This window comes from Poecile atricapillus, chromosome Z (genome assembly GCF_030490865.1).
Source record: "Poecile atricapillus isolate bPoeAtr1 chromosome Z, bPoeAtr1.hap1, whole genome shotgun sequence".
Classification (NCBI taxonomy): Eukaryota; Metazoa; Chordata; class Aves; order Passeriformes; family Paridae; genus Poecile; species Poecile atricapillus.
In genome coordinates, this window is record NC_081289.1 from 16,837,315 (window position 1) to 16,863,144 (window position 25,830).

Consider the following 25,830-nt stretch of genomic DNA (forward strand, 5'->3'; position numbering starts at 1 on the left):
GTTACTGACCTGGATTGTGGTCAGGATGGAAAACTGCTGTGGTTTTACATAAACACACATACATACATAATAGTATGTATACATACATACATAAACCCACCTCTCTTGTGACCCTATAAAGAGTGGGCCTGAGTGAGGCCCTCAGAGCTCTCCTGGACAGCAGTGACCAGAAATCTCCCTCTGTGTGCGGCACCTCAGAGCCAGTGAACTCCTGTTTGCTGTATTTGGAGGACCAGCAGTGACAACAGAGCATGGAATGATGATGCCGCCTTTCCTTGAGGCTCAACCCTTCAGCCACTGACAAGATGCAAAGGTATCCAACCTAAGTGCTTCATTGAATTCCAGGGGAATTGTATACCTTGTACATACTCCTTCAGGACTGTTTGTGTGGATATGCTATAGAAAATGTACAATGGATAGTGCTCTCAGAGATTCTAAGTACTGTAGATCTGCAAGTAACTCAGGCCTACAAGCGAGTTGCTATTGTGCATATGAGAAATTCTATATGTTTTAAATTAAACTGTGGACTAAGTGCTGTTAAAGCATCAGGCATAAACCACTGGTCAGATCTGGGGTTCAGTTTTGCAAGGGGGTCCACTCTGAACTTCGTGATTCAACAGGAGCATCTCCCTTATTCCTTTTATCCATACCCTTTTCCATCCTTACCCTTTTTGTATCCTCAGCATCCTCAGAGGTACATTTTGGTTGATTTTGGTTTTAGATCAGTAGATCATAGATTTTAGTTTGCTTTTTCTTTGTGCTTCAACTATCTAGTAAATAGTGGAGTGAACCTTGTTGAATGGACTTTGTCATACTTTTGCTTTTATATTAAATCTGGTTTTGCTGATGCCTTTGCTGGCAATTCTTTGAGTGATCTTAAAACACTCCTTATTGCCAGTGTGAAGACTTGCTACTGCCAACAGCTCTACTGCAGTGACTCCTTACGTATATTTCAAAGACTATTTCTCTCTGCAGTGTCATTTATTTGGTGGAAACACCAACCAACCCAACAGTATCAGCTCTGACACAAGTGTGAGTCGAGCCAAGGCCAACAGAGACAGCCTGAAGCAAACAGCTATGGCCAAACTTCTCTTCCAGGGGCAAAGATCAAGTTTTCTATTCCTGCTGCAGCAATTACACAACAGCAGAAATCAGTAGTAGCAGGAATTGTCTTCAGGGCCCAAGTGCTTAAAGCACTATTGTTCAAATGCTCCCTTTCCTGACCCCACAGTTGTCTCCCTGACACAGGAAGGTGGTGCAAGTTCAGCAGATGAGGCTAAAAGCTTCAAGAATTTACTTTCACAGAATAGTCAGGGTTGGAAGGGACCTCGAGAGCATTTAATCCAACCCCTCTACCCAGGCAGGGTCACCTGGAGCAGGTGACACAGGAGCATGTCCAGGTGGGTTTGGAATGTCTCCAGAGACGGAGGCACCAGGCCCCCCCTTGGCAGCTGTTCCAGGGCTCTGCCACCCTCAGTGTACAGAAATTCTTCCTCTTGTTGAGGTGGAACTTCTTGCATTATGTTTACTGCCATTGCTCCTTGTCCTGTTGCTGGGCACCACTGAAAAGAGGCTGGCACTGTCCTCTTGGCACCCACCCTTGAGATATTTACATGCATTGATGAGATCCCTTCTCAGTCTTCTCTTCTCTGGACTAAACAGGCCCAGTTCCTGCAGTCCGTTCTCATAAGAGATGCTTAAGACCCCTCATGTTTATGGCCTCTGCTTGATCCTCTTCAGTAGCTCCTTGTCTTTCCTTGAACTGAGGAGACAAGAACTGAGCACAGCACTCCCTCTCCAGGGCTGGGAACTTCACTTTTGAGAGGGTGCTCATTCCCAGGGGAAATGGGTCATTCAATGTGGAAGATTTTTCAAATCAGGTTCATGTTCTAGGTAACAAAGCACAGCACCTTGAACTGACACCCAAACACACAGGTATGGGGTAAGAAGAGTTTCTGTTCAACACATTACATTGAAGTGAAACAGAACAGGGCTGTGCAAGCACTCCTTCCTGCAAAATTGTTTCATACGTGAAGTTTTGGTTGAGGAGGTCAAAAGCAGCAGAGGAAAACCTATTACTCATAACCTGCACACCCCAAACCCTTCAAGTGACTCCTGGCAGGGAAGCAGCTCCCCGATTTGGGTCCTAGAGGACCAGGAAGGATTTACATTTCATTTTTTGCAGTTAGAGCTCTTTTATTGTTACCTTTCCTAGGTGTGTGATTACAGGCAGAGTCAGGGCTTGTCATCACTGTAGTAGCGCTGCTTCATGGCTCGGTATTTCCTCAGGAAGTACAAAGCCTCCAGCTCCTTTATAACAAATTCTCCCCGGGCAATCAGTTGCTTAATTTTTTCAGGGTCTGTCTCATCTTTGTTTTTTAGAAAAGCTGCTTTCAAACGGCTTCTGAAGTAGTCTGCTCCTTTGGGATACTCTCTTCCAAGGTACAGCAGCTTAGAGAGAAAAGAATAATGTGTTTTTAATTAACTGAGTGCACACTGAGAGGGGATTCATTTTCTGGTTAAGAAAAGTGCTGGTGGCATTTAAGACACTTACATTTTTGTACAGTTTTATAACTTCACTTCTTAAAGAATTCGCCATTCTCACATTTCAATGAACTCTCCTTGTGTCTTTTGGTTTGTTTGGGCTTTGTTACCTGAAGGATAATCAATTTGAAATTAGCCTTCTCTGGAAGTCAGTAAACCACCTCAGCCTTCCTAAAACTTCTGTATCCTACTAAGCCCCATTCACTCTAATTCTAGTTCTATTCTGTCTCTTCTTTTTCTTTCTTACTTTTTATTATATTTAGCTTTTCATTGTCTTTTCCCCTCCACCCTCAAACAGAAAATAAGAAACTTCTAAGTAACTTTCAACAGCTGCAACACTTTGTGCTGTTCATTGGCTGCTTTCTCACACCCTTACAATTCTGTACCAGCTGGCCTAGCTGCTTCTATGGTCTGGTAAAAAACTGTATCTTCATATATACACATATCAAGTGGTAAAGATATATAAATAGAATACATTGCTATGTGTTTTATATATTCATATAGCAACGTTTATAATAACATATTTTCATGCATTTATTTTTATCTCCATATATATTTATGTATTACAAATTCCTGTAATATATATATATATATATATATAAATTTTATACATATACATGTATATTCCTGCAACTGTCGCATTTATAAATTTTACTTTTTGAAGGACTCTTTAAGTGCATTACAAATTGAGTCCAGCGTGCACCGGCAAAACGTAAGGAAAAGTGACAAAGTAACCGATTTTTAGTTCTGTAAGCACAAAATTACAGAACAGCCTGGCTTGGAAAGGACCTTAAAGATGATCTCGTCCCAAACCCTGCCGTGGGCAGGGACACCTTCCACTATCCCAGCTTGCTCAGAGCCCCGTCCAGCCTGGCCCTGGACGCTGCGCAGCCAAAACCAAATCACAAGCGACCGGAATCCAGTCCAGCTCCCGCTGCGGGGCTCCTCGGGCCGCCACCTCGCCCTGGCTCTGCCTGCCGCCCCGCTCCCCCGGAGCCATCCCCGCTTCCCCGCGGGTCCCGGCAAGGCCGCACCGGGACCTCACCCGCTGCTCCCGGAGCCGCCGCGGCGCCGCTTTCCGGCAGCGCCGGGAGCGCGTCCGGCCTGAGCCGCGCCTGCGCCGGGGCCTGCCGGGCTCGGCGGCCTGAGGGGCAGTGCCGCCGCTGCGGGACATGGTGCGGCGGGGAGGGGACTGCGGGCGGGATACGTGCGGGACAGGGGAAGGGTGAGGGGGTGGAGGAAAGCGGGGTGTTCCTCGTTAGCTACCGGAGTCCCGGGAGGTGGAATAAAGGCTTTAGTCTCAATGTAGCACCTGAAGGACGCGTTATCTTTTGTGAGCCCCGGCGTTAAGTCCTTGTGCGGTGGTTTTGCTGCCGTGGTTGCTCCGTGTGGAAGCAGCCGGGAGGTGGCTCTGACTTCGTTGTCAGAATGGGTCTGTGGTAACAAAGTTCATTCCGAGAGTCGTGTGTGAGTGGCTAATTTTATGCAGTATTGAAATGACTGTCATTAGAGTTTTTCAATAGCTGATCGCGTTCAATTTTAACAGAATAATAGTATATTTCTAATTATTCCTTTCAGGCTGATACGTTGTTGACTGATGTTCCCTTTCCTTTTTTTTCCCCTTCTAATCTTTTAGGGTCCAAAAAAAAAGGTAGGTAGACAGAAACACACTGTTCACTGTTGTGTTTATTTTTTTAATCTGATTTTTTTAAATTTATTTTTCCTGAGGCAACTGGCCTGGGTTAATTGAATCTGAAGGAGAAAGAGGCGTCTCCAGGACACCGAGCTTTTGTGCTCTTTGCAAGGAGGCCAAATGTTCCTGTAGCGCTGCTGGAGAGAGCGTGGCCAGTGCAGCTTGTTTGGCTTGGCAACAGGTGTCCAGGCAAAGAGGCCGTGTTCTGGCTCTGTCCCAGCCATGGGGTGGCCAGCAGGACCAGGGCAGTCACTGTCCCCCTGTCGCGGGCACTGGTGAGGCCTCACCTCCAGTGCTGTGTCCAGTTCTGGGCCTGTCACTGCAAGATGGACATTGAGGGGCTGGGGCGTGTCCAGAGAAGGGAGCAGAGCTGGACGAGGGGCTGGAGCATCAGTAGCAGCTGAGGGGGCTCAGCCTGCAGAAAAGGAGGCTCAGGGGGGACCTTCTGGTTCTCCACAATTCCCTGACAGGAGAGGGCAGCCAGGGTGGGTCAGGCTCTGCTCCCAGGGAACAAAGGGCAGGACAAGAGTGAATGGTCTCACACTGTGCCAGGTGAAGCTTAGGTTGGACATCGGCAGACATTTCATCATTAAAGGTTTGCAAAGTATTGGAAGGGGCTGCCCAGGGAGGTTTGGAGTCCCCATTCCTGGAGGTGCCCAGGGAATGACTGGACATGGCACTCAGTGCTCTGGGCTGGGTGACAAGACAGGGATTGGGCCCAGCTTGGACTCGATGATCTTGGAGGTCTTTTCCAACCTGAGTGATTCTGGGACTCTGTTATCTGAGCCATAGGCTGAACACAGAATTGGGAGGGGTGAAGGGACAACAGGCAGAAGTCTGTGGGAAACTGGGTTGCATAAATTTATCTTTTGAGTTATACTTAATTCTGTGATAATTAATTTATCTACCCCTCCCCAGCTGTGCATCTCACTCTTCTCAGTGCTCTGTTAAGTCATTGGAATGTGATAATAAGTTGACTAAAACGTGATTGCAAGTAATTAAAACAAGCAGATTTTCCATTTTCAGTTTAATTAATTATTTATTTAGCAAAGTGAAAAGAACAAATTCTTTCCTGAAATCCTAATGGGTAGAAGTGTGAATTTTACTGACTCTATTTTGGAATAATTTTGCAAATGAATGCTTTGGTAACAAATGCAAGAAGATGCACTCAAACTCTGGAGAGACTTAATTGTCACTATTGTATTTGTCCCAGCTTCATGGCAATCTCTGTACTCAGAGTTGCATTCATATATATATATTTATGCCAATATATTTATTGCCATGCCAAGTAGCGTGACCAAGTAGTTATATATATCTGAATGTGTGATAGTTGGAATCAAAGTGTGAAGTAAGTGTGTGTGAAGAAGGACCAGTAGTCAGATAATTTCTGAGAACCTCAAATTTAAAATATAGTTATTCTAGGATTGTGCTGGAGGTGAACAATGAACTGTCTGGAGTTGCAGTGAGATTTTATAACAGAAAAGAGAACTCTTTGCTATTTTGTCTTGTGAATTAGATGATTCTAAATGCCAGGCTTGTCCCAAAATACATTTTCAAGTATTTCCTAAAATATTTAACATTGTAGCATCTACTTTCTTAGCAGATTTGCCTGTTACTCAATTTCTACATTACACCAAAAGATTTTAATAGTCTTGTGTTGTGGCTGTGCTTGGGAATGTCTAGCATAGAAAAATACATTAATTGTAAGATCTTGTCATAAAAAAGAGAAGAAAATTGAGTCCAGAATGTGCATTACTGTTCTGGGAGCTTCTTTGGCTGTCTAGGGAGTCTAAAATCTCAATTGAGGGATCACATTGAAGGGCAAAGTTACAGAGTTTTGGAACTGCCAAATTGTATTAAAATAACACTGACATTTGTTTTCTTCTCCCTTACTGCAAACATGAAGTCCAATGGCAAAAGTAAAAAATCGAAGAAAGAAGCGAAGCTGAGAGGTACTGTGCACTTCATTTAGAGGGGATATGATGGACAAATTGTTTATTTTAAATAAACAGGCAGAAAGTAACGTCGTGAAATAGATGTGAATTGCTGTCTCTTTCACAAATACAAATGATTCCTTCCTCTTTTCTTGTGTGGGCCAAATTCCCTGTTCCTTGGTGCTGCATCTCATTTCCCTGTCAGAGCAACTTACTGTTAATCCATCCCCGTGGGAGTTTGGGCATGCTGTGACTGCCAGTGACTGCTAATCACTGGTAAGCTTTTGTGGTGGGAGTGGCAGCACAGGTGGGCACAGGCCGATTTGGGAACTTCTGCTACTCTTGCCTCAGTGCAGCACAGAGCCTTGGCATGATTTACTTGGAAGTGATGACATCAAGTCACTGTTTGGGAACATCTGGATTGAGGCACAGGCTGTGCCATCTTAGACTGAAGGCGTAGAGGTTGAATCAGTTTTAGTTTTCACATCCTCTCTAATTTTCTAGACCCTATGGCAGCAAAGAGAAGCCAGAACTGTGGAGTAGCAGATCCTAAAGAGGATTTCAGTGAACAAACAGATGTAAAATTTAAATTGTAGGAAACCAGCAGTTGTAGTAAAGAAGAAGAGGAGTTTGGGATTAAAGCACTGAGTTTCACTTAAGCCTTTGGATTGAGAACCTGTGTCCATTGAAGCTGCAGATGGAGAGAGCAGTCCTGCTGCTGCACTTGCTGGTCCTTGTTTCCACTTTTATCCTCACAGACTGAAGGGGCAGTACCAGAAACAGTGTGTTTTAGAAGTATTCAAATTAATTTGTATCAATCTTCATATGGGAGATTTCTGTGCAGTGAAAGATAAACATTTATGTTGCTCATTTTATAGTGGTTTTATCATTATAGCTGGTAACCAAATAATTTTTTAGATTTAATTTAGGAAAGCATAGTTATGTCCTTCATCTCTTTCCCAATCCTCAGCTGAAGCCCAGTTAAGAGCTGAACAAGAAGAAGCAGAAAGACTTGAAAGGGAGAGGCTATATCAAGAGCACTTGGAAAAGCTTGAAGCAAAGGTTAGTTTTTTACTCAGTGAAAAAATCTAATCCTATTTCTAAACTTGAGACAAAGACTGTAAAACACCAGTAATTTATAGGAATTAATTTCCTTTTGTACTTATTGTTGGGAACAATATTGAGGAAATTTTCCAGTTTTGATAAATTTAAATACATTACCTCTTGTGATATGCATTTCTTTAGTTTGATGAAATGCATTTTTTTTCCCATTTCCATTGTGCTTTCAACTGAATGTATTTCTCTTGTTCCCCATGAGGACATTTGGTACAAATTCCTTAATTGGTTCCCTGCTTGGGCAGATACAGTGATTTGTATTTGAGATTATGCATATTTATTTTTCTCAACAGTCTGGCATTCAGAACAAAAACTGATTGGTAATAGATAAATATTTTTGTGTTTAAAAAAAAAAAAAGAGATTTACAATAAACTAATTTTTTTTTAAAGAGTCACTCTTGTCTACTCCTCTTGTACTTCACAGAATATTTTTTTCCTCCTGGGGAGAAGATGACTTTAAAATAATAGAAATGAAAAGGGAACAAATAAAACAGTCTTGCACCCTTTTTTCCAAATTATGCTTACATTTTTTAGCAGCTCCCATTAGAGCTGTCTTCAGGATGCTGATATGGAAACTGTTCAAATGAGAGGTTACAATCATATGTCACATTATGTTTATCATATGGCTCAGTAGCTAATGAGATGACAGTAACATATTGCAAACTACTGCAGACTCCTCAATTGGATGTTTCATAAAGAAAAAATAATAACTCATTCAAATATCCCAAATTTGTTTCTTCTGTGTAAAATAATTGTAAGAAATAAGCCAAATATTTATCTGCCCTGTTTGATATATATATATTTTATTTTATTTTATTTTTTTTTTTAACAGTATCAAGGAGAGAAGGAGTCTGAACTAGCAGAACTTAATTCACTGGAACAGAAGTTTCTTTCTGCACAGCAGTGGAAAATGGATTACAGAGAACAAGCCAAGGTAAGCTTTCTTGCCAAAATCTGCCCATAGGTTTGGCAAGGAAGAGAGTTCAGGAGCTTCCAGTTCTTGAATGTAGGAGTGTGCTATGACAGCATTTTGAGTTCCATCTCAAAGTAGTGACAGGCCATGCTCACCCTCTTCTTTACTGTGGAGCACACAGAAAAGAAATGTGGGCAAAGAGGAGCCTGTTTGGTGATCAAAGTATCAGTGCCCCACACCTTACCCCAACAGTCACAAGGAATTGTGATTTCAGATATTCTGGTGTCTGTTCTTCCTCTTTGTTTCTTTAAATCATTCTGCTTTTAACCATTTCACCAAGAAAGTTCTGCCATGGCTTAAAAAGAAATTCTGTAAAACATTAGTTTCAGTGCTTCTTGGGTATCATTCAGAGAGAGAGATGTGCCAGATTTTTGAAGGATGTGGTGCAAACCCAGGTCAGGGCTGGGAATGTATGAAAATGCAGCTAAAAGTTGACGTCTACAGTTTGGGATGACATCCAAGATGGTTGTATTATCACCCAATGGTATTATGTACCTGTCAAGTTCAATTTTAAGTGATAAGGTGTGGAAATACAGTAGATTTTACTCTTGTGAATCTTGCAGACACATCAGTCAGTAACAGTCTGATAATGAGATTTGGTCAGGTAAGGAACCTAAGATTTAATACCCTACAGTCTTGAGGACACAAGGATTTTCTCTTTGTCTTGTGTATTGCTTACTCCTTTCAAAATCTCTGCAGAACAACTTTACAATCATAGGGTAAATCATGTTAGAGAGGACTTGTGAAATTGCTGTAGTTCAACCTCCTGCACCAAGCAGGGCAAAGTCTGAAGTTAAATCAAGGTTTTCAGTTGGGCTTTGAAATGTTTAAAAGCTGGAGGCACCACAGCATCTTTGACAGCTTTACCACTCTCACTATAACAATTTTTCTCTGAATGCAATTGGCATTTCCCTGTTACAGTTTGTGATCATTGCCAGCTGTTGTTTATGGATGTTTTTTGCAAACTAGAACTATTGATTTTAAAATAAATCTGATAAAACACTGGTAGATGGTGGGAAATACCAGAGTTTCTGTTAGTCTGTTGTTTTTAAGATTATTTAGGGCAAAATAGATATATAATACCAAATACTGAGTTTCCACATCTATTTCTGAACAATTTCAGTTTAGATGAAGACATGCATTTACAACTTACCATGAAATTTATCCTTTTTCTCCATAAAAGTGCTGTTACTTCCAAGAATGTGTTTATAAAAGTGAAGCTCTCTTTTAAGTGCAAAGATGTAAAAAAAAGAAATCAGATTAATTATTACTGAAAATTGATCAGTCTTTTATACAGGAATTTCCAGTGCACTCAGCACTCCCCTATTGTTGCTTTGTTTGAAGTCAGTGGGGATGCTGATGGAAGTGGTTGAGAATGCAATCCTATAAGTGCTTTTGCTTTAAAAGATACATTTTCCTTTGGAATGCAATTTTCAGTAACATGGGGTTATTAATCTTCACAGCAAACAGGAGGGCAGTGTTTCCTTGATATTCTATTTTATGGATGAAAAAAATTCCATTATGGGTGATAAATTGATCCCAGGAGCCAACGTTAGGCTTACATTTGGTATTAAGTGGCATTAGTCTGCCACAGATTTTTTCTTTACACCACTTGTAGGAATGGCCAAGTGTTGATTTGAAAATAAAATTATTTTAAAAAATCCACTAATCTAGGATTTCACATTCCTACCAGGGGTTTCTGCTGAAGGAGAATTGATGCTAGCAAGGGAGAGGAAATCCTCAGAGGCAGAGAAAGGAGGAGTAAATATGTTGCAGCAGAGGCTCTTAATCAGCTTTATTGCCAGCATAGGAGTTTTCAGTTTTCTTGGCAGAATCTGATCTGAGACCCACCTGCACCTTCCTCATTTCTGTTCTCAGTCATTTTATTCTTCCACCCCTCTCTTGTTGCAGGTAATGAATTCATTGCTTTTGTGGAGCACCCACTGATAAACGGGTATAAACAGCAAGTGTGAGGTGGGCAGAAGCATCTTAACACATGAATATCAAAGTAAACCTTTTTTTTCCTGGCATAAGGATAATAAACCAGGTGGTGTTAGAATCCTGTTTAGATGAAGGTGTGAATTTGTCACTATAATATATTTGTCTTTCAGAATCCTCCTTTTTCTTGTAATAGCACTGTGCAATATATCTGTATCCACTTTTCTTTGAACTCTTCTTTAGTGGGAGCATTACCTCAAATGTGATGGGACTCCTGACCCCACTATACCTCAGGAAATCAACACTTTCATCAGCTTGTGGCGTGACGACCAAGATGTGGACGTTCAGCTTGTGATGGAGAAGGAGGAAGTGGTCCTAAATGTAAATGTTAAAATTATGTATTTCAGTTTAAGCTTAACATATCCTTAACAGCCTCCTCTATTTTCCCTTTTTTTGTGGCCAAATGACTGAAAGACCTTCAACACCTAAAAGTTTTTCTTCAGTTTTTCTGTTTTTCTTTAATTACAGATTTATTGTTAACCCTGTAGAAGATGTGTATTGACTTTCAATATGCATTTAGGGAGTTTGTGTGCTGTGTTTCTACACTGAGGTCTAGCATTCCAACACCCATATTCCTTTCCATTTTAAACCACAGCATACAAGCTCATATCAGATATAAATGCTTTGGTGGACAGCAGCCTCATTTTGTAACACTTGAGCCAGTAAAATGCCATGTAAGAGCAAAAGTTCCCAGAATGGATTTTTACCAACAAAAGTCACCAGCCATTCATAGCTTGTGAAGCAATTTTAAGCAATCTTTGTCTGCTCTGTAAATTTGGGATTTTATTTTCAATTATGCTGACTTTCTGTGGCTTTTCAGAAAGGTAAATGGGGTCTTCTAGAAACTGGATGGGGGGAAAGTTTCATGTGTAATACAGATTTTATTGGGCTGGTTAGGTTCTAAGTTAGATTTCCTATCTATCTATAACAAAATAAAAAAGGTTATTTTTGTGACCAAAATCTGTTTAGGTACAAGGGAAGTAGGTTTGCCTCATTTTTTATGACAGAACACACAGTATGTTAAGGATGGTGTCAAAACAGAGACTTTTCCCATGTAAATGTCTTCCAGTTGATTGAGAAGTTGGAGTTTCTTCTGTTGGAAGCATCACCAGATGAGATCACAGAAAAACAACGAGACCAGTACCAGGAATTTATTTTGCAGTTGCAGGATCTGCTTCATCAGAAGTACAATGAGGCTACTCAGAACCTGCTCAAAGTGAGTGAGATTTACTGCTTCAAAATTGTGATATGTGCACATAAGCTTAACTTCAAGTGTCCTTTAATGATAGTTGGCTTTGTTTGATCCTAAACTGTCACAGAGATGAGTCTATGAGTTTTCAAACCATGCTTATAGCACTTGCCAGACTTTGTAATTGTTCAAAACTCCTGAAAATCTGAACTTTACAGTGGAAAATCTGATCATTAAGTCAGACAAGAATAAACTACTGGGAAATTTTGTGAGATTTGGAGATAATGGAAACAAGAGGTGCTGTATGAAACTTGTTGACCAAAAAATGTAGATGTGAAAAGCAGCTCATAAGGTCATAAGCCTTGTACACATTTTTTTAATGTAAGTTCATGTAATTAAAATATTTTTTAAAATAAGATCTGGGGAAAGGTGAAGAGTACTCAAACAAGAAAATTAAATTGTGCTGGAGAGTCAGTTTTTTGAGCTGCATGTGTTGGTAGTGACCTTGCTATTTCAAGGATATTAATCATATATATAAAATATGTTTAGCAAGAGAATATTAGTGAAATAGTGAACCAGTTGTATCTGCACAGTCAGAACCCCCTGCAAATTAAGAAATGTTGAATTCTTGTTTAGTGAATTTAGGATTAAGCTCCCAATGTAATTATTATTTCACAAGTTTGATGTTGCCTAAATGATAAAATAATATGTTCAATGACTCTGGGGTAAGAGTTCATTATTGCTCAGTAAATCCTTTGTTTGTTTGTTTTTTATAATTTATCCTGAGAATTTGGGAAATAATGGAAGAACTCCTATTTGGCAGTACATGGCTCAGAATTCATGAAGTCAGAGGGAAAAAAGGGAATGTAGTTCAAATTTTAAGAAACAGATTTGAGTTGGACTTGGTCTGGTGTATTTTCATTCTTACATTTATTTATTTATTTATTGAAGGTAAATCAAAGTGAAATAAATAAAACATTATTTAATTGGCTTTTTTCTTTGTAGGCAGCTAGTATGTATGAAGATTTTGAAACTGGGAATATGCACACAGTTATAAAGGATAAAAATACTACTTTCTGTATTTGGTCCAATCTGAAGAAGAAAGCAAGGTACAGCACACTGAAATTACTACTTTGAAATGAGGCCTGGCTTTGTTGAATAAACACCAAGAATCAATTTCTCACCATCTTTTTCTTTTGTTGAATAGCATTCATTCTGCAGACTCCCAGTGCTGGCTGTTGCTAAGGAGTGGTTTAGAGATATATAAATTTCTTAAAATGCAACAGCAGAACCCTGTCACTGCCAGAAGAAATTTGGAAGAAAAACAACAAAGCTCATGCAGAGATTTGAAATTCCTCTGGAAGCAGTGTTTCTTGCTGATGCATTTCATATTTTCTAAGTTGTTCCAGTTGCTTGCAAAGCAGTGAGTGATACTCTGTGCTCAGTTAAGAGAAAATATTTTAGAGCTTGGGATGCACTTTCATTCCTGAATCTAAGTTTTGTGTTTTTATTGGATTACCATTTAAATGGTACATTTTCAAAATGAGATTTTTGAGCAGACTTCCTACTCCCACTCCATAAATATAAGGAATAAGTTATTAAAAGGACTTTAGCTTGACTAAGGACCTGTTACTGTGAGTTTTGTTAAGTAAAAGGGTGGGTGCTGAGCAATGTCAGACTGACCTGCAGGAAGAGCCCATGTGAGTTAAGTGTTAAAGCCTTTTGGCCAGTAGAGAGATGCACTTAAAATATTCAACTAACAATTAAAAGCTAAGTGTTGCTTCACTAGAAGATTTTTAGAACTTGTGACCAGCCTATCTTATCCAAAAATAAGTATTATTTGAATTATTTTGAAAGGTGCGGAGAGTGATGTAACACAGACAGCTGTGCAGGGATTTTCCCAATAAATTAGTCAGTTTTACCAGGAATGTAATTCCTAGAAGAGCTGCCATTTGATCCTGCCTCATTGTCATCCTGCCAAGGCTTATTTTTGAAACTTCTGATCCCCTTGATGCAATTGTGGCTTTACTGGAGGCTCTTTACTGGAGACCTGCCAGCACAAGCATGGTGACATCCCACGTTTCTCAGGAGGTGCAACAAATCCCAAAAGAGACTTGAACCTTTTTGAGGAAACACCAAATGAAGTGCTGCCAATCTTACCAGTGCCTGTTGTTGTCACTGCCCTTCCCAGGTTCAAGAACCACATGTTCCAGGAGGTGGGGCATGGCTTTGACCTGCCCAAATCCCTGGCTTTGAGCAGTGTGGCCGTTCGCGTGCTGCACACCTGCTACGACCACGTGTCTCCCCTGTGGGTGCACTGCCAAGGGGTGCCAAGGCCAGAGGCCTCAGACAGCGAGGAGTTGGCTGAGCATCCCGAAGACACTGGGCAAGAACCAGGAGAAGAGGAGGAGAAAGGCATTAAAGAGCCCAGTGTGCCTGCTGCGGAAGAAACGTGTTCTACAGGGAGGAAGGTGGGTAAAAATCCTCAAAGGATATCCTACACTGTTCTTGTTAACTTGAAGCTCAGTCACAGTGTCCTGTGAAGGACAGCCAAATCCTTAAATGTTTCTTTGGAAAAGACAACTTCTGTCAACAGTGTAATAGATCTTCTCAAGGGAATGGAAAGATGGAAAGTAGAAAGGGAAGTTTGGACAGGGTGCGCAATTGGCATTTGGTTGGTGGTTTGAGAGTAGGATCAAGCATGAAGTGCCATTGCAAAATATTTCTATAAATTTCTGGCATATATACAGATGAATGGATTCTGCTTCTTGAAAGCAGACATCCCCACAGAATTCCTGCAGGAATCCAATTTTAGGAAAATTTGCAGTGTGCAGAGTAGGATTCAGAGTTCAGCAGGTGTTGGCTGTGCAGGTGCCTGGCTGCTCCATGTCTGTATGCTGACCCTTTGCTTTTCAAAGGGCTTTTCAAATGCTATTTCTGGCTGTCTGTGCTCTTCCTCAGCTCTCTTCCATGGAATATGTTTGCTTTAGGTGTGATGGAGGTTGCTTGGTTTTGTGCTGTCCATACTGCATTTGGGGTTTTCACTTTGTGTATCATGTGTGACTTTCAAATAAATGCCCTGTGTTCTCCACCTAAAATTTCTGCAGAAATAAACATCAAGTTTCTCCTTAGTATGTTTGGAGCAATTTCACAGGATGTTCTGAGTGAAAAGGGGCCCACAAGCATCCTTAAGTCCAACTCTTAGGTGAAGAAATTCTGGGATCCATATAGGGATCTAATGGGGATTGAACCACTGTTCATGATCATGGTTTTTCTCCTTTTCAGTCCCCCAACACCTTTGTAATGGATCAGTGCTTGAAATCCTACTTCTCTTGGTTCCTTTTGTTCTTTTTTTGTATGACAAATCTTATCTTTTGGCACTTTTCACCGATATTTCTCAGACTTCCTTTAGGCTCCTTCATTTTATTCCTTCTCTTTGTCTTTCCCAGGTCTTGCACTCTTTCTCTCAATCCATTCTGTAACTTCTTTTCTGAAGGCTCCACTTCTCTCAGCTTCTGTCCTCTCACCTCCTGTCCTGTTAGAGGAGATGTGTGTTCTTCCCACATGCTGGCCTGCAGAGCCAGGGCATAGAAGGTGGTGTGCCTCCAGAGGAGTCTGCTGTGGCGTGGATGAATCCCTGTCTGGGTTGGATATTTGTCTGGGGAATGTGTTTCTCAGCATCCTCCAGTCTGGCTGTGCCTTGAGCTCCCCCACATTCTTGTGTGGAAATACAGCGAAATACAGTGTGAAAGGGAATAAATATTATGGGCCAGGCATGGGTCAAAGCTGGGTTCTAGCACAGTTTCAGTATTGGCTTGCATTCAGCCTCAATGTGCATTTTACTTTGTGCCACTCTGCTGGCTGTAAAATGAGCAAAACCACAACTTTTGAGTGAATACTGCTGATAAAGTATTGGGTGCTTGTTTGGTACTCAGGGAGATCAGATGGAATTTGCTGTGGAAATTAAGTAAATACTTTGTCACTATTTATAAATCCAGTTCCAAATTAGAGAGTACCTTTAATCAAAATATTTTTGCTAGCTAGGTAGAAATTATTTCTCTTAAAACCTTGCCCTGTACCAAGATCAGTACAACTGTTTCTGTATCTCTTCTCCTTGGGCCTCCTTGAAGGAGGTGATACCTTCTTCTCCCTGACTAATGGAAAAATGTTTCTTGCTTTTTGTCTAGGAGAGTGCTGCCTCACTGAAAGAAAATAGCAATAACACAGATGATATAAAAGAGACAGAGGAGGAAACTGAGATGAATGCAGACGTCTTGGATGTACCATCACAAGGTATTTGGTTATTTTTTACATGCAGCACTACAAAAGTACTTATGCTAAGTATTTTATGTATTAAAAATTGTTCCCTGTGAGGGTGGGGAGGCCCTGGCACAGGCTGCCCAGAGAAGCTGTGGCTGCCCCATCTCTGGAAGTGTCCAAGGCCAGGATGGATGGGGCTCTGGAGCAACCTGGGATAGTGGAAAGTGTTCAGGGGGCTGGAACTGGACTTTAAGGTCCCTTCCAACCCAGGCCATTCCCTGATCTGTGGAAACACTGCAATATCTCCATGTGAATGTACCAAAGTTTGTAAATATAGGAATGTTTTGATAACACTTGAGTTTTGTTGACATTTCTATTAATGATCGGGTTTTTTTCTAATAATTTCTATACATTTCTATTTTTTCAATCATTTCTATACATGATTGTATCATGTGGGGAGATAACAGGACAGGAAAATGGAGTTCATCCCCACACTTATTTATTTATTATTTATGCTTATGTACATGTTTATCATGTTTATATAGACATATGTACTATTATACATATGTTTATGGGTGAGACACACAATCTTTATGAATCTGCCAGGCTCTGGGGAGGTTTACTTCCTCAGAAAATGATGATTCAAATGCATATCATAGTAGGCATTGGTGTAGTGTGGGGTGTTACTGAGCATTACCTAAATGGGTGCTTAAAGTGAGAGGGCCAAATTCTAGGAAATAAAACTCTTTGTCTATCCACATAAGTTACAAATTTCTCCAGTGTTGTGGCATTGTCCTTTGGTTTAATAAGAGTGAATTTTCTTGTGACACTGACTTAAATAAAACAACTGCAAACAATTATTAGCATAATTTATCTCCACTTTACAGCCTTTTTCTTCTGGTAAAAAAAACAAACCCCAGCCCACAACACTTTGGAATGAACATGCAGTCCAGAGAACCAGTTGTCAGATTAGACCCTAAAAGCAAGGTTTTCAAGAGAATATAAAGGACTTGGGCCTCATGTGGAGGAATTTGTATTTTATTTCTGCCACAGTATTAGGTGAAGTGGATGTGCACAGATACCGATTATACCTGAGTGTTTTCCAGCTTGTTCATCTGTTTTAATAAGGAAAAAACTGCTTTTTCTGGCATGCTCATGGTTTGCAAACCCTTTCAATCACTTTTGAGAATAGCAGTGAAATATTGCTCAGCTACCTTAAGTTCAAAACAAGGAGCCAGGTAAATGAGGGTTAAAAACCAAAAATGCACCAACAGACAAGAGTGACAGTTCCTTTGGATTTACCCTTATTGTGCCATTGTTAAAGAGATAAATTACCTTGGGACAATAAATAGTTTCTTTAGAGGATACTTATATATTTTTGTATCATTATTTTAAAAAACAAGATAAAGTGTAAGCTACCACTGTAAAATGCAGTAAAATGTTTTTTACTTCTGGTAAGTTTGTTGTTCAGAATAACTGCAAAAGGACATTATGATGGTGTGTGATACAGTAGAGTCAAACCTCTGCAGAATGTAACTAAATCTGACATAAAATTAACACTGTTTTCACTTTTTTTTTTTCTTTTAAGCTTGAAGCCAATTTATAAAGAGAGTTGTCATTTTTTTATATTGTCTTATTCACTCAGAGCAAATTTTGTAACAATTTCAGACCTGTTTTTACAGTACTGAATGTTTTATCTTGATTCCTGTTGACAGTAACTTCTCTCCTCCTATACCATCTCATGTGATGTTTGATGTGGGCTGGTTTGGTTTCTTTCTTAAAGAAAATATTTATGGTCATTTTTGTCCGCAGTGTTTCTGCCTTTTACTATCATTTTCCAGCTAATTAAACCTTAAGTTCATACATATGTGAAATATCCGTAATTATACACAGAAAAGGAATTATCTTTGTTATCTGAAAATTGTGTTTAATGTTAAATCCCTCTTGCTCTTCATAATTACCATGTCTTTCACCGTCAGCACATGGCCTTTTAGCACCTTATTTTTAGATATCTTTTTATTTGCTTTATTTCTTTTCATATCAATATAATCTTACAAAATCTGCCCAGAATCGACTGTATTACTGTGCTTGTGAAACTCTTGTGCATGTAACAATGGACTCATTTTGTCAGTAAAACCTTATTCCTATTGAAAACATTTGGCACTGGCCACAAATCCAAAAGCCCCAAATCAAGAAGCGCTTTTCATTGCCCAGCTCTCTGCCTTTCCCCACATTTCAGTGATTATTGAAGAGCACCAGCAGATGGGGCTGAAATGCTGCCTCCTGGAGCACTTCCAGCACACAGAGTGAAGATGAAGAGAGGTGGGAAATGCTGAGTTTGAGCACCAGGTTAACTCCTGCTGTCCGGTGGATTTTTCAGAAGAGGATGCGCTGCTGCAGGAGGAGGCAGGAGGCAGAGAAGAGGCACCCAGAGGTGTTGATCTGCAGCAGCTGGTGCCCCTGGGGGGTGTGTACCACATCGATGCCCTGCAGCTGCCACCCCAGGCCCAGGACGTCGGGGACTGGAGCATGGTGGAGGTGAGGGAGGAAAGGGATCAGCCCCTGCTGCCCTGGCACCCCTGAGGAGCCGCTCCTGAGGTTTGTCACTGCTGGCACGCGCACTGGACACGACTTCTGAGCGGCAAACCAACGAGACGAGGTTTGCAAATCATCAGATTTTCACATGTGAAAGGTAAAAGCACGCTGGTACCAAAAGAGCTGCTGGTTCAGCTGCAGGCTCTTCAGGCCGGCTGAGGGCTGCAATCGCTGTGTTCTGGTTTCCTCTAGTGCTGAGCTACCCCACAGGTTGCACTGTGACGCTGGAAACTTTCAATAATTGCAATTCCCAATAAGCCAAATGCAGAGAGCAGCACTGTGGGCAGGGGAGCAGCCCGGGATGTTCATTCCCAGCCCCCTGGGACCTTCCCTCTGACACTGGGAGTGGAATTACACCTGCTTTTGCCTCCCAGCTGCTCCTGGTTTCTGAGGCTGTGCCCACACTGGGGCACAGGAAGGGTTCCAAGGCCTCGTGGTAGCTACTCTTCTACAGCCTTCAAAGTTGTACTTGGAAATGTGCAATATTAGTAAACCCTTTGAATGGTGCATTAAAAAACTCTGCAGTAGTTAGATGAATTCAAATAAAAAATCCTGCATTTTCTGATAAACCCCTTATCTGTCCTTTTCCTGTCTTGCCAAAGCTGCTGGATGTTGGATTGGAGGTGTATCCATATTCCCCAGGAGAGGTTGAAGATGGCACACAGTTTGCAGTACAGATAACCCTGAAGCTCCCTGATAATGTGATTTATTTTAAAGTGCCTGTGGTAGCCCGATGGGATGCTGCAGGTACGAACTTAGGACATAAATTTATTTTAAATTTGAAGAGTGGAATTTATACCCAAGTTGGACTATTGCCACAATCCAGCTGTAAAGATAAGGCTCTAGTTTGGAGCCCAGAAATAGTTGGGGGACTTCAGTGTTAATTGATTTGGGGATTTTACATTTATTTTCTTATTAGTTTTTTTGTTTGTTTTACTTGAGCATTACTGCCAGAAGCCTTTCATGTACATCAGTGTATCATTGCTTCCTTTTTGTCCAGGCCAGCAGTGGAGAAGTGATGGCATCAGCGAGATAACGTATGAAGCAGAAGAAAAGAGCATCACCTTTGGGATGGGTGCCTTTTATACAGTAGCCCTTTTCCAGGATGCTCACCTGAACCTGCCCTATCAGGCCTGGGAATTGCACCCCACTGGGGTGGATGAAGGACTCTTCACAGTTACTGCAGCCTTTGCAACCATTCAGATACAAATTAAGGTACTGTCACATATTTTTTTAAAATCAAACATTTGCAGTTAAAAAATCAAATAATTATTATAGTGTCCCTGAGTAAGAATTAGGGATGTTTCCACAAGAGTAATTTGAATCTCTCTTCCTTTCCAAGCACTGTGTTGGTTATTTAATTTCAGTTATTTACTATGAGAAAACATCTGTGCATTTGCTCTGGAAAGTTTCAGTCAGTGCTTTGCTGCTGGTGCTGCCTTGCTGCATTCAAGCCTGTTCCACCTGTTAGAGACCTGAAAATTGTTCCTCTCTCATCCCAGCTCTACCAGGAGAAGTTAAAGCATTTCTAGCAGCCTACTACTAATGTTCCTTATTGCTTTTCAAACTTCAAGCTACTCATGATTATTCATTGGTTCATTGCTGTACAAATCACTACACCAGTCTAACTTCTGAATTCCTACACAAAGCTGGCTCTCTTCAGGACCTGTAAATGAAAGGTCACAGCCCAGTATAGCAGATGATGTGGGTAATAGCCAGCAAAGATAACAATAGTTGAAGCCTACACCAGAAAGGTATTTCCATGACCAGTAAGTTGCTTTCACTGGTTTGTACAACAGGATAATCAGTGTATGTTGTCTGCAGTAGTGGTGGAAGAGGAGGAGGTACTTTCCCAGATGACAGGAAAATGGATGAGTCCTTTTGCCCTCAGAGCAGCTTTGAAAAGAGCTGGAGTGAACATTTTCCCAGCAGAGTACTCTCCCAAGTATGTCCCTGTGCCTGGGAAGGTGAGTGCCAGAGTTTCCTGGTGGTTTTCCCTCCCATTTTTCACTCAGGTCACCCTTTCCTGCACTGGGAGCTGCTGTGCTGCCAGCTGAGCCAGGGACTGAGTACAGCAGGCCCTGACATTGCTGTAACACAGGGAAATAGAGCAAGTTCTGTTTTGTCTGATTGCTACTTGTGCACTGCAGGCTGCCCTGGCAGAAGTGAAGGCCTATGAGCAGATGGCTCTGCTTGCAGCTGCTTTTGCTTTTGCTCACAGCAAGTGGAATGGAGAAGCAGGGCCAGAGCAAGTCGTGTTCAAGGTTTGTGGAGTCAGACCAAACTTCCAGAGCAGGCCAGCACTGACCCCTTCCCCAGTCAGACAGAAACAATTAACTCACCTCTGGTGGCTTCAGCCCCTGCAGTGTCACAGACTGCACCTGAGAGAGCTCTCAGGGGACACAAGTCTCAGCAGGAAAGACACTTGCTAAGGAAAACAGAGCTGATAAATCACCAAGGGAGGCTTTAGCCAGAGCTGGGGTGACAGAGTTTCATGCTCTTCTTCAGAGGCCTCTTGAAAATCAGCAATCTGTTTTGCCAGCCTTTTAAAGAACAGCTGGAAATTCCTTCCTGCCTGTAGGGTTTCTTTTGCTCCCTACTGCAGAGGAGGGAATAAGCAACCTCAGTGTTGATTTGTCTCCACCTGTGAACTGAAACACATAGTTAAAACTTCTCCCAGCCAGACAAACACTCCCACGTGTGGCTGGAGAAAGGTAACACCCCACTGCTGAAAGCTGGAGTGGCTTTCTCACTCTCAGGTTAAATGCATGTGGCACACAGATATTAGAATTTGTACTCTGACAGTGACACAGGCTTCACCTCACAGTGCATTTTTTCCTGCCATAGGCAAGTGAACATCTTACAGTGGGCTCTGCCAAAGACAACAACTGGTCTCTTTATATGTTCAATGGCGAGAAAGTACAAAACCTCAAGCTCACTGAAACCAGTGAAGCTTTTACAGAAGAGCTGGAAGAAGAGTCTGAATTTCACTCCACACTCTACCATATGCTCAAGGCTTCTGCCAGCAATGAAGCCATGGATAAAGTGGAAAGAGCTGGCTTCCTGTTTATTGATTCTGTGTATCAGCTGCTCCTTGCTACCAGAGTTTTAGCATACTCTTAGATACAGCAAGCTTTCCTTCAAAATTTTATTATCAAAAGCTTTCAAAAAAGTTACATTTCAAGTCTTAAATCCTTTTCTGTTCAAATCATTGAAACAGGTTCTAAAATGTAAACATTTAATCTTTGTTCAAGCAAAATAAATTCTTTATTCTCTTGTGGCTAGACCACCTAGACGCATTTATTGTTAACAATATTAAAAATTGCTGTTCTATTGTAAACCTCAACAGAACTGAGACCCTTTTAGCTACTTTTAAATATGACTTTTGCCAGAATAGGAAGAAAAATACTTTTTTTTTAAATTTCAAGTCATGCTTTAAAGAAAAAAAATGAATCTCCTCCCCAAAAATACCCACAACTCAGCAAAACAAATCCAGACACGTAACCTTAAATCAAGGCCAGCCTCAGCTCCTGTCCGGCAGAGCGTGGCAGCGCAGCTCCAGCAGCGGAGCCGGGGTTATACCGGGGGAGGGCCATTGTGTTGCAGTCCTGTGTAGGGCCACAGCAGCTGCTGCACCAATGTCCAGGAGTCCCCAGTGCCCACAGGGGCTGCATCTGCTGGCCTCTGCAGGGACAGCCCCATCAGGAAGCTCGTGAGAGCAGCCAGCAGGACCAGCATGGACACGGACACCCAGAAGGTTTTGTTAGCGTTGCTGAAGGAAGCCTTGAAGTGGGATGCCCACGCTGAGATCAAACTGTACCTGGGCAGGGCAGGAAAGCACAGAGCCCTTCAGTGTCTCTTCAAAATGTGAAACTCTTCCCAGCCCACCCCCAAAACCCTTACAGCAAACTAGATCCCACAAACATCAAAAGTGACAGGTTGTTACTGTTTTGGGAGCTGTGCAGGGGGAACTTTGGTTCTGGGTTTAAAACACAGTCAAGGAAGCAAATTCTTGATAAGCTGACCCCTGTCAGCAGTCCACCCGTGCTCCTCACACTGGGTTCCCGGAGAGCATTTCCCAGTCACTGGTCACTGCCCACAATGGTCAAAGGAGAAAAGATCCCAGGGAAGCCGTAAAGTCTCCACTTGCTCCTTTTTTCCTGCTAAGTACCCCGGAGTGAGTGCAGCAATCCTTGAGGATGGAGAGAGGTTTTGGATGAGCCCAGTTTCCAGAATGATCCTTATTTGAAGGTTTGTCCAGTATTTGGTGCTTTTGTCCATTTCATGTGTGTTTTTTATTTTTAATGGATGTTTGAGTTCTAGGACACTAAGCTTAAAATTAAAAAGGCAGCTCCTAGTGTATCGCATTATTTTTTTATTTTTTTCTCATTTTGTTTTGTGGAAAAAATTAATTTTCTTTTCATGCTTTGTACTTCAAGATAGACAGAAGCTCTACTGACCCTCCCACACCAAGCATTTCAAGTGCACAGTAGTTAATTGGATTAGTTGTTGTGTGAAGAATAATACTTAAATCTGTTGTTGCTTCTATTGGTACACTTAAAATTTGGTGTTCCTGTGTACCTGGGGCTTTGGCCACACTTGTGGAGATGTAAAATAAGCACTTGGATTGCTCTGGACACATTATGGGAAATGTGTGTTAGGAGAAACCCCCTGTGAATAAGATGCTGTTCTGTGTAGAGATCTGCAGCAGTGCTGGGTTAGGGAGAGTGGTTAAAGGGTTTGGGAGAACAGAGCAGGGAATGGACAAGTCAGCTCTAGTAGGTTGATGTCTGTCTCCTTTTATTTACAGAATATAATAGAAATGTAACCCAACTGTAAACCCAAAATCTGTGGCAATAAGTAATAGCAATAGCTGTACCTTTTTCTCTTGAGGTCACTGGCAAGCATGGAACAAGAACTGACCCAGAACTTCTTGCTGGTGCCCTGGCAGAGAGAGAAGCAGCAATTGGTGTTGGGAGAATTTTTGTGAGTCCCTGTGAGATCATGATTTTCTGAAAAACTTCAAAATTAGTCTGAATAGGAAAACATGGATTTTTTGACACATAAACCTCACATGGAAAGTGACACAAAGATGATTTGATGAGAGATATGTTGAAACACAGAAACGTGCTGATGTATGCTCAAACCTTTCCCCTTTTGTGCCCCACTGTGTGGGACAAGACTGAAGAGAGCCAGCAGAGGAGTGGCCTCTGGCTGGAGAGAAAGGCACTGTGGGCACCTCCCTGGTGTCACCAGGGCACCTGTGGGGAACAGAATGGACATTGGGACGGCAATTAGAGATGAGTTTGGGGACAGCTTGGGGCAAAATCCAAGTTCATCTGCAGGGAAAGTAAAGGATGTTTTGGAGGGAAAAGCTGAGGTGATCACTCAGCTCAGCCCAAGTTGTGTTTGCACAAAGTGGGACCAGAGGTGATGGTCAGTCGAAAGCCAACCCTGCTCAACCTCTAGGTCCCAGAATAAATTCTACAAGCTGCCCATTGAGGGACTAAAAATACATAAAAATGGAACTAAGAGTACTAAGAAGGCTCATGGGAATCCCATTACTGTGTTGTCATAGCCTTTTTAACAGATCTTTAAGCTTTTTATGACAACACGGCATTTTTCTGTTGGGATTATTCACTCCTGTGGCTGTGGGGTTTATTTGGATTTGAACTCCCTCACAGTGGCCCTGAGTGGCCCCTCAGGAGCTGGGAGGAAAAGCAGTCAGAGCTCCTGGCAGGGGCAGGGTGTTTTCCCCCAGAGCAGATCCAGCCTGGCCAGGAGGGATCTGCTTTGGCTCCTGTCTTCTGCAGGGAAAGAATGTTCTCAACCGATTCAGCTGAGATTCCAGCAGCCTCATCTCCCAGTGATTCCTGGGCAGCCGATCCACCCTCCCTCCTCTCCTGCTCTCAGCTCCCACCCAGCCAGGGCCAACCGCGTAGAGGGAATTTGTCCCGCCAGCAGCAGGGGAAGGACACCAGCTCCCACCCTTGGACTTGGATTGTCCCTCTGGGGGATGCTGGGGGCTGGGATTTAGATCTTTCCATACACTTGGCTGCTGAAATTTCCCAGCCCATGGGCTTTACCTGACAGGACAGCACGAAGATTGTTCTCTGTGTGGTGCCCAGATCTGGGGTTCAGTATCAGCTTTGCTAGTTCAGATGAATTATACCCGTAGCCCCGAATTCCTGCTGTAATAACCTGACAGTGCCTCATGGAATGTGGATATTCCTATGCAGAGCTGCCACTTTAACACCAGCTGTGTAAGGAACCAGCAGAGTTTCCAGGGAAGCTCAGTGGGATCAGGACAAAGACAGGTTTATAATCCATAGAATTTGCTACTTATATCACTCATTCCCCAGCCCCACCGATGTCCTTGGGGGACACTTGACAGAGTTCCCTGGAATTCAGCCAATTTCACCTCCCTGGGGTCAAGCTCCAGTCGGTATCTTAAAGCAGGAGACAGCGGTGGCCACACAAACTCCTGGCCAGTGCTGAGGCAGCTCCAGGGCCCAGGGGAGGACATCTCTCCCTGCAGAAGCTGAGTTCATTTCAGAGCCTCAGGAGTGGTCTCTAGAAGTTCTTTACCCTGAGGAAACGGATGCACATCCCTGCTTTCAGCACACCTCCAGTGGTATTCTCCTGTGAAAGCTCTCCATCAGTTCTGTAGCTCCAGCTGGCTCCCTCAAAAACTCCAAATTTCATCCAAACAGAACTTCATCCCACTCTAACCTTTTATTTTAAGGCATCTCTGAGGGCTATTGCTCGGAGTTTAATTTCTATATGAGGGGAGGTTCCCTTGGCTTTAATGCTGCTTATGGATGGTGTCCCTGGGCTGGAAGGGAAGGGATTTGGGGTGGGTGGGTGCTCCAGGAGGTCGGCACTGGGAATTGCTCTCTGAGCGTCTCCACAAATGCACCGTGCTGACATTCCCAGGTAATGCCAGCTTGGGGTATTTTTGGGCTGTGGGTGGGGTCTGCCCAGGCTGAAGTATCTCCAGGTGCCCGTTCGGAGCAGCCCCTGGCCAAGGAGCTGCTGGCAGCCCTTTATCCACGTCCATCCGAGCACTGCCCAGGAATCCCAGTGCCCATCCCTGAGATGTGCCCTTGGCACGCTGCGTGCCGCGGGTGGGACACTGCAGGCACAGCTCCTGCCCTGCAAACACCGAGGACAAGAGGTGCTGGTTCCCTTTCTGGGGCTCCCAGCCCCCTCCCAGCCAGCTGGGACACATGGAGGAAACACCACGGAACATTCCTGGCAGTGAGTGGGAGTCACCGAGTTTCACCGGCTTTTTAAACCCACAGGTTTTTCCACTGGAGAGCGCGAGGCACAGAGAAAGTGGGGAGAGCAGGGATAGCGTGCAGCCTCCCCCGGCAGGTGTCGGATGAGCGGCTGGAGCAGGACCGAGCCCCGGCGGGCTCTGGTGCCACAGCGGGCGCGGCCGGAGCAGGAGCGGCAGCGCCGGACTCAGCCCCAGCCCCGGAGCGGCTCCTGCCGCCCGCGGCGATCCAGCCCCGCTCGTTCGGCC

General features: G+C 42.8%; 2 protein-coding genes across 4 annotated transcripts in view; one reads left to right on the forward strand and one right to left on the reverse strand.

The window, feature by feature from the left end:
• Positions 1-4,117, reverse strand: part of LOC131592929 (electron transfer flavoprotein regulatory factor 1) — an 8,108-nt gene extending 3,991 nt beyond the window's left edge. The window contains exons 1-3 of one of the 3 annotated variants that reach the window (XM_058864864.1): positions 3,590-3,641; positions 2,555-2,654; positions 2,207-2,451 (exon numbers count right to left, since the gene is read on the reverse strand). In XM_058864864.1, coding sequence (XP_058720847.1) covers positions 2,236-2,451; positions 2,555-2,599 — 261 coding nt within the window. In that variant the 5' untranslated portion in view covers positions 2,600-2,654; positions 3,590-3,641 and the 3' untranslated portion in view covers positions 2,207-2,235. Of the gene's footprint in view, positions 1-1,787; positions 2,452-2,554; positions 2,655-3,333; positions 3,560-3,589; positions 3,642-3,856 lie in introns of those variants that run through there. The other 2 variants (XM_058864863.1, XM_058864862.1) reach the window with 2 other exon arrangements.
• LOC131592928 (dynein axonemal intermediate chain 7-like) lies at positions 3,709-21,717 on the forward strand. The gene is made up of 17 exons (XM_058864861.1): positions 3,709-3,719; positions 4,181-4,195; positions 4,303-4,512; positions 6,144-6,189; positions 7,142-7,233; positions 8,120-8,221; positions 10,442-10,579; positions 11,328-11,474; positions 12,453-12,556; positions 13,639-13,918; positions 15,635-15,740; positions 18,088-18,245; positions 18,905-19,049; positions 19,303-19,517; positions 20,102-20,269; positions 20,453-20,566; positions 21,150-21,717. Exons 1-17 carry the CDS (start codon positions 3,717-3,719, stop codon positions 21,423-21,425), a joined length of 2,319 nt encoding a protein of 772 aa, XP_058720844.1. The 5' UTR covers positions 3,709-3,716; the 3' UTR covers positions 21,426-21,717.
• Positions 21,718-25,830: the final 4,113 nt, after the last annotated feature.